This window comes from Halichoeres trimaculatus, unplaced genomic scaffold (genome assembly GCF_033239565.1).
Source record: "Halichoeres trimaculatus isolate MK-OKI-2021-1 unplaced genomic scaffold, fHalTri1.1 fHalTri1_scaffold_10, whole genome shotgun sequence".
NCBI classification, from domain to species: domain Eukaryota; kingdom Metazoa; phylum Chordata; class Actinopteri; order Labriformes; family Labridae; genus Halichoeres; species Halichoeres trimaculatus.
This window is the reverse complement of record NW_027437187.1, coordinates 27,688,209-27,701,287: the sequence shown is the minus strand read 5'-3', so window position 1 is coordinate 27,701,287 and position 13,079 is coordinate 27,688,209. Positions and strand designations below refer to the sequence as shown.

The following is a 13,079-nucleotide window of genomic DNA, read 5'->3' as shown; positions in this document are numbered from 1 at the left end:
GCATAAAGTAGTTACTTTCGATCAGGCAATTTTACCTACAGCCTCTTGGCAGAAAATTTGCACAATCATTAGCTTTGATTAGGCTATCCAGTGTAATAAAAACAGCCGTCCAAAAGCAATGACAGACCGTTTCAACAAGGTAAAAAAATAAAACAATATATTCATATATTTTGATAATATGGGAAATAACAAAACATTTTTTTTATTAGGGCAAGTTCCCCAATTGTTTTTCCTGGCTGACACAGGCTTCCAAAACTTGCCCATTTCTCCAACACGCACACAAAGTATGTCTCTACAAAACACAAATCAAGATAACACATTTTGGCTTTTTTTTTTCAGCTTTGAGTCAACTTTGAACGCAGAAACTGTAATTTTAACAGTTTTGCATGACTGTCATTCGACAAATCTCCATTGTTTCAGTTTGACATTAAGTAAACTTTGTATATAATCACCTCTTTACAATTTTAGTGTAATTTTGTGGTCTAAGTCAAAGTTAATTCTAAATTCAGAAGCCAGAAACACACACAAGGAAACTTTTGGCTTGTTAAATGAAAAAAAGTCATGTGTCTTATTGATTAAAAATGATGAAAGTAATGTAACATTTTACATTTTCGACTGGCGCAAAAGCTGTAACTTTACTGAGGCTGTATAGGTAAAATGAAAGTGAAAGTTTAAACGGTCTTGAGTTTTTCATGTAATAACTACAAAGCATTGTGTCTTGCGCAAATGAAAAAAAGTGTTGTCACGTATCAATAATTATTTCTATATCAACAATGTAAAATACTGACACCAGTGGAGCAAGACAGGCTCCATCCAGATCACCAACTGCTGCTTCAACCCAGTCCAAGTTTCTAAATTGCACAGTAGGTGGCGGTAAAATTCAGTAGCTCATACGGCAACAACAGTGAAAGTTCAGCTACTAGGAGAGGGTTGATTTTATTAGAAGTGCTTCAACTTTTATGGATGAACTACAATTTCATGAAAATAAAAAGGCAAACAATGATTAAATGTAAAAATAAGAGAGAGAGAGAGAGAGAGAGAGAGAGAGAGAGAGAGAAAGAAAGAAAAAAGCAACAGAACAAAAATTGTTTAATAATCTGAAAATTCAAGTTTTTATGTTTCCCAATAATGTTTGAACAAGCTTTTTTGCTTTTAAGTTTTGAAGTCATTTTTAAGCATTACACCAAGTTTAAGGAGAACAAAACTGACAGGAGGAGTATGAAACCAACTTTCTCTTGTTTTGCTAAATACAGGAAGCAGTTAACATGGCTGCATGAGTTTTTGATTGCACTGTTCCACTGAGTGTTTTCTTTTAGGGATAACGCTGATTACAGGAGGATTCCCATGGTGAGTGAAGCTCCCTTTCAACATCAGAGTCATTTCCGCAGCCTGCTGAGTTTCAATGAAACAACAACATTGGGCACCGTGGTTAGAAGAGGAGAGAGGGTGGTTCTCTTTTAACCTCTGACCTTAACCCTTCAGAGTTCGAATTTGGAATGAACCCTGCTGTTAATTAAATTTGTACTTATGCTGTAACAATGTATTGTTTAAAAAGTTGCCATTGGAACCTGTGGGTTAGTTAAAGCAGCTTTCAAACAGCAGCCAACCATCACATGGCTTTAGATAGGGCAGGAAGTGGTCAGCTTTTCTTTTGCTGATCCAGAGTCCACGCTATCAAGGAGCCAACAACATATCCAGGGTCCTCTTGTTTAGAGAAAAGAGTCCGCAGGCCTGTTGTATGTTTTATGAATGTTGTGCGACCACCTTTTGGAGTGTAAATTCAACAGGAAATCTTTAACGTTTTAAAAAATGATGAAATGTTTTTTACCCACAGATTATCTGATTTTCTGAATGATGAAGGAATGCTAGATATTTAGCACACTTTTATTGTTCCTTTCAGGGGATGGTTTTCTTTCCAGGAGTCCTTTAACTCCACACTGCGCTCAACTCCACATACCTCTCAGTACCAAACCAGCAAAACAGGAAGCTGGACATAAGTGACACCATTTCCCATAAGGCTGACTACATTCTTAACTGTTTGCTACCCAAATTTGACCCAGGATGGAAAAAAAATCCATTATAGCCTGTACAAGAACATTTGAGACCTAACTGTACCTAGTATGTTTCATAGAATAAAAAAGAGACATGGTTTTTCCAGTTTTCTTTCTTGTAGTGAACTTTAGAATGGCAGAAGTCACAGATAAAAGTTTCACCATAAGACATTAAAGTACTGTTTTATATTCTGTTTGAAGCATCAGTACTTTTATCATGCTGAACCATCTGGAATCAACCTGTCTATCTGTGAGGCCATTAACCCTGTGCTATTATGTGTAGGAAGTGAATATAGTGTTCAGCAACCTCCAGGAAAGCTTTGTCTCTGCCTTGCATGCCCGTTGCACATCCTCTGGGCTGTCTCTGTCAACTCTACAGGAAGGAGAGGATGACTCTGAGGTCATATCAGAGCTGACTTCCTGTTCTACTGTTTCTGATCGGCTATAAATTTGCTCCTTAGCCCTGCAGTGACATTTTGGAGGGTTGAGACATCAACCAACCATAGCCATGTAATTTCAGTTGTTCACGATGACTTAAAAGCAACTGAAACTCAAAACACTTAATTTTGGTTTACAGAAAAGGAAAAAAAAATCAAAGAAAAGGTCAGCAAAGGATCAAACTGATTATATTATCTATTATGATATAACTATTATATAAAAATAAGACTGAAAAAAAACTCAGTATGCTGATATGTGTAAAGACAAAAGAAGTCATTGCAGAGACCATGTTGACTGGTTATCTGATTTTAAAATCAACATGGACAAAAAAAAGTCCCTTCAAGATGTTTTCTACCAAGGACATGCAGTTTAGAGTTTTATCTCTGTCAGGCTGCTCTGCTTGCTGTACAACTGGCACCACACAGCGCCATGTTCACCCCGCCCCCCGGCCATCTCTGCCTTGTGTTCATCCAACAAGCCTGCACTGTCCAACCAGCCTAGGGACACATCTAGCCTGAATTTATAGTTTAACTGCAATCCTTCTTTGGTTGCAGTGGTCTGAGGAACTGAGTGAAGCTGCTGGAGTCAGTGTGCTTTATCTCTCTGCCCAGTCCAACTGCTGTGTGTGTCCCTCCCTCTTGCAGGCAGACCTCAGGCTCTGGCAGCTGATAAGAGGAAGGGCCTGCAGCGGCTCAGGTTTGAAAGGGAAAGAGTGCAAGGACACCAACAATGTAAGAATGTCATTGCATCCGTTATCACAACTTTATGAGACACCTCCTTTGGGATATTAGCTACTCATTATGTTCACTGGTTTTAAAAGGTAATAACTTAGTGACTTGAGAACCAACAGTCAGAATAAGAGTGTTTCCTGTTTTTCTTTTACTACTTTTTTGATATTTACAGACATTTTGAGCCTTCTGCTCAAATACATTTGTTTAAAGTTGCGGTCACTTCTTAAAAAAAAACACAGAAATATATAAAATGATTTTTATTGTGTTGTGATTACTCAACACTGAAAATAAGTATTTCAAATCTTCATTTACTCAACCAAATGCAACAAAGAAATGCCTCTCATGTGTTGAGGAATCAATAAGTATAATCCTTTAACATGTGTTATACAAAAGAAAGAGGTGATTGTGCTAAACATTTGTTAGAACTTTACTTATGCAGATTTTAAGGCTTATCAAAAAGCGAGGCAATCATTAGTCGTGATTGTTTTGAAAATGTATTTTTGAAAAGGTGTACTCTCAAGAAGTACTTTGCAGTGCAAGCTCATAGCACAGTTTTTAGAACACTAAGATGGAAATTAAAAGTTTTCAAATGTGAATGTCTTTCCTGTTCTTCAATCAAATTCAATAGAGTCTGATGTAAATCTTATCAGAGTTTTGCACAAAGTAGGTTTAATCACTCACACAACTGAAACACTGAGGGCATTTGATTAACAATAATACAGCCATTATAGGCTACAGAATTTATTTTGTAAGATTATTTTGTTTGTTAATGAAAGTAGTTTGCAGAAGAAAAAATAAATTCCATCTGAATTTTTTGCGGAAAGGAGGCAAAACTCTTAACAATTGAATTTATATAAAAAGTGTCTCAAAACTGAACTGAAGTAGTAAATGGACTTAAATTTTCACTACAGTTCCTGACACATCACTTACAGATAGGCTACATTGTGCATCTACTATGTATTCTACTAGACTCAATTCTAAAATAATGTTTTCCTATTCTTATTTTATATACTTTTTACTGGCAATCAATAAGCACTCTGAACTGAATTTTATTTGTATGAAAGGTAAAACATTAATAAAAGTTAGTTGATTGACCTCAAAAGTGAATAGTGTAGTCATATCATTCCTGTGCTCAAAAAAAAATAAAGAACTAGCTCCAGAAGTTTTTTGTGTAACTGTTTTTATACACTTCTTTAAGTTTACATTAAGTACTTAGGAAGCAGAGAAAATCACAAGGTCTATGGTAATGATATCACGTTTTCCCTTATCTTCTGCCCTGTAAATTCTCCCGAAACAAAGCTCACATATAATGGAGTCATTAGTCCCAGTCACGACCTGCCTGCACGCCTCAGTGAGCCGCCTGAGCCATGTTTAGCTGTCGCTTTAAGACCCATTTCCCCCCATTGTCAAACAGTCGTGAGCAGGAAGAGGGAAACGAAAGCAGAGAGGCAGAGGGGGCCCGATGTATTTAAGCGCCGCTGCTCGTGCTGCTGCTGCTGCTGCTGCTGCACAATAACGGACAGGAGCGCGTGAGCTGCCCTCTCACTCACACAAACCCGCACGCGGACACGGAGTAACTGCCTGTTTTCTCGGTTAGCCGTTGGTTGATTTTACAAACGGTTCTTCAGGGTGGCTTGATGAAGATAGAGCATACTTGACAGACATGGAGGTGTCACGGCGGGTTATTGCCTCAGGAAATGATGACAGCGTCCTCCATCATCGCTTAGCTGCTTAGAGCGATATTTTCTTGTCTTGCGGCCATTTCCACAAGACTCTGGTGCCTGTCAGTACGACACACTAAAAGCTCAAATCCGAGTGTAAGCGGCGCCTCGGTGGCTGTGGGAGCAGGTGCAGCGGCGGCTTTAAGCTCCAGGGTTCCCGCAGGCAGCTTCACAGGTAGCCGCTGATCTGGATGCGACTGTGACATCTTTCATCTGGAGACGGCTGGTTATTAGATTTTTGAGATGACATCCACTATTGAGAGAAAAACACTGGAAGCTAACGAGTAAGTTACATACACAACATGTAACAATGTTAATAACTATAATAATAATATGTTGAATACGTTTAAAAGACCTTAAATGACGCACTTTTATTGCAGTAGGTGAACTATCATGCGTGAGGGCATGGGGTCAGGGGTCTCTGCTGTTGGCAAGAAATATTAATTTCGTGCCCACCTGCAGTGTAAAAATGAAAAAAGGATTATTACAACAAATATTTTTTTATTCTAAAGTTACACTATAAGGTGAAATTCCAATTATTTTGCTTTCTACTGTCTGTATTATTTGGGGTATACGTCTCTGTACAGTATTAAGCTTTTCTTTTCTATTAAAACCCAACAGCTATTTGGGGCTAAGTCAAGCTGTGCATCCAATTATTGCTGAAACCACAATAGCCTAATTACAAAACTATAACAGAGATGGCAGGCTAAACTTGGAGACCGAGAACAAAGAAAAAACAAAAGCCTAATTACTTTCAAATTATGAAATGACAAAGAAAGCTGCAGGTGTCTAGATTTAAACTATGTCACTTATATTGTTATTGTTGTTGTTGTGGATAGTTGGTAGAGATAGGTGCGGAATTAACAGGCTGTAATACTACTAAAAATAATAACACTTAAAAAAAAAGAAAAATTAAGGGATTCCTGAATTAGCATTGGCTTGGTGGTTGTGCTCCATTTAGTGTCCTCAATCCTCTCTTTAACTTGTCTTTTTTAAAGCACAGATTATTCTGTGATTATTTGACTTTTCTGACTTGTTTCATTTATACTTAAAGGGAGCCGGTGGATGAGGTCTTGCAGATGCCTCCATCTCTGCTGACATGTGGTGGGTGTCAGCAGAGCATCGGTGACAGGTTCTTCCTAAAGGCCATTGAGCAGTACTGGCACGAGGACTGTCTGAGCTGTGACTTGTGTGGCTGTCGGCTCGGGGAGGTGGGCCGTAGGCTCTATTACAAACTGGGAAGAAAATTATGCCGGAGAGACTACCTCAGGTTGGTGTGATGTAGTGATAACAGAACTTTATTTTGTGGTCTTTTTATTGGTGTTATCACAAGGAGAACTTAGTGTGATAACAGTCAGAGTGATTAAAATATACGTCTATGTTCTGTTAGTTATTATACTATTCCTATCAAATGTGAAATATTTATACAGTTTGTCAATAAAGAAAGAAATGTCTTCCAGGAAAAGGAACAAATGCTAATAAAATTTTCTCAGGCCTCAAGGCATCATGTGTTAAAGCCCGGTCTTATAAATAGGCTTTGTTTCAAAAACTTAAAGACATTTGTTATGTTGATTAATAGATTTGGTCCTAAAAATGTCATTTAATTCCTGCTGTAACTCAGGAACTTTGTGTCATGCTTATTGTGCTATTTTTATTTGTCAAATTATAAAGGCAAAAAATATGGGAAAATATTTGATTAACCCCTTACTGCCTGGATTTATTTACAATTACTTTAAATAATGTTTTTGTGTCTTTTTACTTTCTTACAGATGTGAAATTGAGTGAAGATTTCACATTTAAATTTAAGACACACAATAGTAATGAATAAGTTATATATGATACATATAGATATAATAATTTCACCCTCTGACCAATATATTGGGATATAGTGCATTTGACACAGGCTTTGGTATGTGTAGCATATGCATCAATGGGTATAGGTGGGATACAAAGGTAATCTCAGCTGAATCAAAACCTGACCTAGTATGTCACAAACTGGTGAAAAAAGACATCAATGGGTCAAAACACAAAGTTTTAGCTGTTTTTGTTTTTTCTCACAGCTCACCTGCTGTGGGTTTCCATTTAGCTGCAGCTCACACAATGAATCAATAGTTTAGAGATGGAAATCACTTCAGTTGTTAAAAAACATACCCAAAATTTACCATTCTTCACTCAGGATAATGTTTATATCTGCTATCCTATGCAGGCTGTTCGGTCAGGACGGTCTCTGTGCATCCTGTGAGAAGAGGATTCGGGCATTCGAGATGACTATGCGTGTGCGGGACAAGGTTTACCATCTGGAGTGCTTCAAGTGTGCAGCCTGCCAGAAACACTTCTGTGTGGGTGACCGCTACCTCCTCATCAACTCAGACATTGTGTGTGAGCAGGACATCTTTGAGTGGACCAAACTCAACAGCAGCAGCAGCATGGTCTAGCAGGAAGTCTCAAAGTTCAGCACCAAGCAGTGTTCCTCTGCCTTCTTACCTTTTACAGACCTTCCTATGTGACTGACAAGACTTGACCTGCATCTGAGTTTGATGTGAGGTCATTTGCAATGAAGAGAGGCTAAATCCCTGCACTGCTTGCTGAATGAAGACAAATGAGGACTGCACCAGCAATAACAGAAAGCTTTTCATCAGAGGCTTCATAAATGCAAAAAACAACTTTAAACATGCAATAATGATTTGTTAAATACACTGGGATTATGGAGGTTTTCAATAAACTGATACTAAATCTTTGTCAGGATTCTTGTAGTAAAACAGTGATGCACCATTTCAGCCTGGTCTGGAAAATTCCACAAATCAATTCAGTCAGAATTTAATATGGGATTTTTTTTGTTTTGTTTTAAGCAACAGAAATTGATTTATTAAAGGACAGCTTGATTATTTTATTCATCACAGATGAATACTTGCATGTTTAGCTTGTGCACTGCACAAAATGAAAGATTTTTAAAGATGGTAAAATGATAAAAATAAAAGCTAAGTTCTCACAAGAAAAGCCCTGCATGAAATCAAGTTTGATTTAATAGGAAAGAAATAACAGGGCAGTAAAATGAATTATTGCTTGATTTCAGATCATTAGTTCAGTGAAATATCCATGTCAGTAAGTCCCAATCTGTATGATTGTACTGTATCACCAGGTTGAACTGGTGGCGCCCTCTAGTGTTTGAGGGAATTCATGCAATACTAATTCACTGACTTTGGAGATGTGGAAATAAACCTTGAAATGTTTTTTTTTAATACTTGTTTGAATAAATTGAAATTTAGATCAATGATCGTTTTCATGTCTTCTTTTGAAAAATATAAACAAGAGAAATATTTTACACAGCTACAAAACACAAGTTGTGTGTTCTTAGTTTACTCAAGCAAAGGGGTCACCTTATTGGTTTTAGGGAGTTGTATAAAAGGCCTGTGAAACTGGTGTTTAATCAGTTGTATAACTTAAGGGGATGAGTCTCTCTTGGAAAACTATCCAATTGTGCCATTGGCAGTACGTTGGGCAAGAAAGTGGTGAGTAATATCAGACCTAAGTACAATCAGCAGCAGCAGAGCTAATGTAGCGCACTTTTTAGATAAGCACATTTTATCAGCCACTGGTAAAATAAATTGACAACACAGATCATCTGCAAAATGCCAAATATCAGCCCCTGATAATGAATAGTTAACCCCTGTTCAGCAGTGATAACTTAAATATTTTATTTTTGAGTGGCCAGCAGAGAAAAGAGGTAAGTATGGAAGTAAGGTGTCATGTTAGTCTCACATAAATCAGTGAAAAACATGGAAGAAATGTGGAGGTGACACTCTGGCCTCAATCCAACATGGTGAAAATCTCTACAACCACCTTGAAATAAAAGGGACATTGCTTCAGGCTTGGTAAAGAAGCACACAAGCATTTCTTTTTGCACTAATGGCAGAAAGGTGCTGTAGATTGCCTTTGGATAAAGCACGGTTTTTGCTAATTCCTGTAAATCAAAATGTTTCCCGTTAGGGTAAGGGTTAGGCTAACCCTAAACCTAACACAGAGGATTACTATGTATGACATTTTCATATTTGTGCTTTAAGAATAATAAATGTATGGTTTAGTTCAACAGTATAACAGATGAGATCATTATGCTCAAGTATTTTTGTCAGTTTTGTACCAGTGGATTTAGTTCTTTTTCCTCCCACAGGAGGTCACTATAAGCAAAGAAATACTAACCACTATCAGCTTAGTGGGGCAGGCGTCAGGGGTTTTACTCAGTGAGCTGCTGAATATAATTGTTTCAAATCTTTTGGGGATTCAGTCCATCTCACAGTGATCCTCTTGTTAGCAGAGCAAAGAGAGGATACAACCAAAAGAAACAGAAGAAACTGGCGTTAATGAAGTCATGATGTTCACGTACATCTGCTCCCTCTGACTTCTTCAAAGCTGGTGGGCTTCAGTGTCTTCTCTCTTCTTCTTGTCTGCCATCCGTCAGCTCACTCTGAAGCAGCCACAGAGCGTGCTTCTGCAGTGCCATCCCACCACCTCCTGCCATCCTCAGTTATCTTTACAGGCTAAACAGCAATAATTGAATCCATGAGCTGCTCTCGTGTGTGAGGTTGAGAGCGAAGGCGCCTGACCACAGAGTTAAACAGCCTGACAGGCGCTAAAAAAGTGATTAACAGTATCAGCATGAAATAATCTCCATGAGGAGGACGTTAAAAGTGGAAACACAGAAGCTCCAGGATGATGTCACACCCTGACAGCAGTTTTTTTTTTCTGACAAAGATTGAGGAATTTAGGAACACAACAAGTTAAAACCCACCCAAGCTGAGATGATGCTGTCGCTGAAAGAGAGACTCAAGGGGATTCTAACAAGTATTCCCACATTAGAGATGGGAATCTATGGTTAGGGCGTGCAGAAGGATGCTGTGCAGACTGAAGATCTTCAGTGTGACATTAAGCAACATCTGAGGAATCACTGTGATGAAAAAATCTACCACATGGTGGTCCTTGGCAAGAAAACAGCTCTGTATCTGACACTAGGCACAAGATATAAGCTGATAAACATATGTCAGCAGAAGAAGGGTTTAAGGAGTTGGCAGCAGCTCTGTCGTCTACATCCTTTGTTTTTGTTTTTGTTTTATGGTTTGGTGTTGGAGATCTGATAACTTGTGTAAACTGGGTGTAAACATCCTGATTAGAAATGCAAATATCACTTCTTTTTCTTCTGGATATATTTTTTCTCTCTCATTTTATAACAATTTATATCAAAATGTCTCGCAACAAAAAAACCCAAAAGCAATTCATGGCGTATTTCCTGTGGTGCGTATTGTTAAGGTTGTTAGGCATAAACAAGATAGCAAAAATAGGTCTTGTAAATGAGAGACAGAGCAAAGACTGCAAGTTCCACGTTTCTCACGTAAATACGAGGGGAGCAAATTGAGGATTGCTTTATAAATGAGGACATGCCAATAATTTTGTCTTCAAATAGACATCGCAGACCAACCAACTCGTGAATACAAGTCACAAAGATGAATTAGAGTCATGAACAAATATCTTCTTGTAAGGAAAAACCCAGAACATTCACAGTAGGACTACTTTAAAAAAGTGCAAAAGTGAAAAAGTTGTTTGAGGTCTGTTAACGCGACTGTTTCCCATCTAACCTGAAAACCAAACTTAATGGTTGACAGACTTTGACAGGCTGGCATTTTTTAATTCCAGTCACAGATCTTAGCAACTTTCATATGAATTCTTTAGATATCATATTTGATATGGATGTACCCAGTGAAAGAAATCTCTTAATGGATGATCAAAGTTGCCCTTTATTTGCAAGATATCTCAAAATTTACTCAATTGGTTAACATGAAAATTCCCCCTGACATTCACTATCCTGACAAGAAGAGTTCTGATGACTCTGCTGATCCCGTTAATATCATTCTGAGGCCTTGTGCTGGTTTTGTGAGCAATTTCTTTCAGATGGCATGGCATAAAATATGTTTTAGACATTTAAAATCCTATGATGGAAAACCAGATGAAATTTGATTTGGGCACTTTTTACATCGCCTGAATCATCCGGATGTTTTGAAATTTTCCAACTCTTGGGTTTACGACCAGATTCTTGCAAAGTTTTTAACACAAGAGCCTCAGCTGTAGTTTAAATTAATAGCTAAGTTATAAAATGATCTACAAAATAACAGCTTTCAGCACAGCCATACTTTAACAGAAATGAGGCATCATGCTCAGTTAGCTAGGTACAAAATGATGTCTGAGCGACTCTCGTACAAATAGAGAAATAAATTAAGTTTCAAGCGGATGGATCAATGTTGGGCTTTTGGAGCAGTTCAGCAGAGCCCCCAGTTTTAAAAGAAGGGTGGTGTCCAGTTAGACTGAAGCTCTCTTCTTAAAGGGAGCTCACTGAAAGTAAGAAATCTACAGCTCAGGGTAGTCAAGGTTTCACCACACCACATTCACACACTACTCATCGGCCTGCAGAGTCCCTCAGCATCATCCAAGCGGCCTGTATTCCATCGGCCCAGCTCTCTGTGTTGGTTGCCCTGCAGGCTGAGCTTTGCCAGAGCACCACCCTGCCTGCCTCTCACAGCAGCTTCAGCAGGACTCAATAAAGCCCTGTGCCTCTTGTGTCATCCCCAGCAGCTGTACACAAGGCCGCGAGTGTAGTGCTGTGTTTGTGTGCCGAAGCAGGCCTGTTTCATCTCTAGTGCCCATGTCACAGCCGTCTCGTACGGGTAAAAACCTTAAAAACATCCAGCTGTGTGTGCATGGAAAAACCAAGGAGACTTTCAGGGGATGTAACCGCAGTGGCTAGCAGCTTGTTTCTATCAAACTGAAACAACAACCACACATCGGCATAAAGCTGATGCAGTTTGCACCCTGGACAGCAGATGGCAGTTCTGGTCCAGGTAGAGGATCTCAGGAGGATGCACAGGGCAAAAAAAAACACATCAAGTGCATGTGTGTGTAGTAAATAAGTGATGGACAGTTTAAGGGAAATCTGGATGCCAGTTTGAGAAAAGATTAATTAGAGCTCAATTGAAAGTGACGAGCCTTTTTAGAGACAGACATGACAGCGAGAGTTCAACGACACCTTCAAAGGAAGATGTGGTCAGACAATTATCTGCAGCACCACAGTGATTAATCACAGTGCAGCCTGTCAATGTCAAAGCCATATGACACAATGAGTCAAGTGCTATTGATCATGCTTGCCTTGGGTTTCACTTGCACTCACACTTTATCAGATGCAGTTAATTGGGAACATATTCAGCCTGTGGTCCTGAGAGATGTGCCTGTCAGGAGTCACATTCCTGCTCCGATGCTCTGATAGTCGGAGCGCCTGCAGTCTGCATGGAGGACAGGGTGTGTGGGTGAGGTGGGGGGTGTAGTTTGAGGAGTGGGGGTTGCTCCTACACAAAGAGTTGGATAGGTGAGTAATAAGCGTGCATCCTCTTACTCTCCCTGAGCATGTCCACTGACTGGATTAAATATGTGCTGAGGATTTATTAGGTAGAGGACCTCTGGGGCCCAAGACAAACTCCAGCACTGAGCTTCCTCCACGTCCACTGTTCTCCTTCTGTTTTCCTACCCCACACAATCTCACACATATTTGTATCTACCTTTCATATCTTATCTAGCTTCTCACTCCCTGCAAGGGTCTTTGTATTTCAGACTTTTATGTAGTGTTCTCTTACACTGTCCACTTGGCCATGTGTATGGAAGTGCAATATGATGGATTCTACGTATTTAAGGACTGTTGCATAGCAGAAAAGCAAAAAAGAAAGAGCCACTCCCATGAAAAATCTTCATGCAGTATTTTACTGTTTGTAGTTGGCCAAGGGGGAGAAAAGGAAAAAGTGGAAAAGATGACAGCTCCAAAAACCACTTCACAAATTCATACATGAGAAATAGTTCTAGTCCTGTTTTTATTGATATTTAAATAAGGAGATCAATTCAAATTGCACATCTTTAATGAGGCTGCCACAGCAGTCAGTTAGCTTTGTTGCGTATAAAGATTGAAAGGGGGAGGCAGACTGCTAGCTTGGCCCTGGTCAAAAGTAAATAAATATCAGCAGCTCTTAAAATTTTAAACAATAGACTCAAGTGTAAAAATGCAGATTTCCAATTAAAAAGTGATTGGCTAGAAGTTTTATACTAATTTT

The 13,079-nt window shown here is 38.9% G+C and overlaps 1 protein-coding gene and 1 long non-coding RNA gene across 2 annotated transcripts in view; one reads left to right on the top strand and one right to left on the bottom strand.

Annotated features, from left to right (window-relative positions):
* Positions 1-5,084: 5,084 nt before the first annotated feature.
* Positions 5,085-8,156, top strand: lmo2 (LIM domain only 2 (rhombotin-like 1)). The gene is made up of 3 exons (XM_074677672.1): positions 5,085-5,225; positions 5,996-6,211; positions 7,148-8,156. Exons 1-3 carry the CDS (start codon positions 5,185-5,187, stop codon positions 7,374-7,376), a joined length of 486 nt encoding a protein of 161 aa, XP_074533773.1. The 5' UTR covers positions 5,085-5,184; the 3' UTR covers positions 7,377-8,156.
* The window catches only part of LOC141796508 (uncharacterized), a 64,472-nt gene continuing 56,588 nt past the window's right edge, over positions 5,196-13,079 (bottom strand). Inside the window, exon 3 of the long non-coding RNA XR_012598893.1 lies at positions 5,196-5,397. This is a non-coding gene — a long non-coding RNA (uncharacterized LOC141796508). The remainder of the gene's footprint in view (positions 5,398-13,079) is intronic.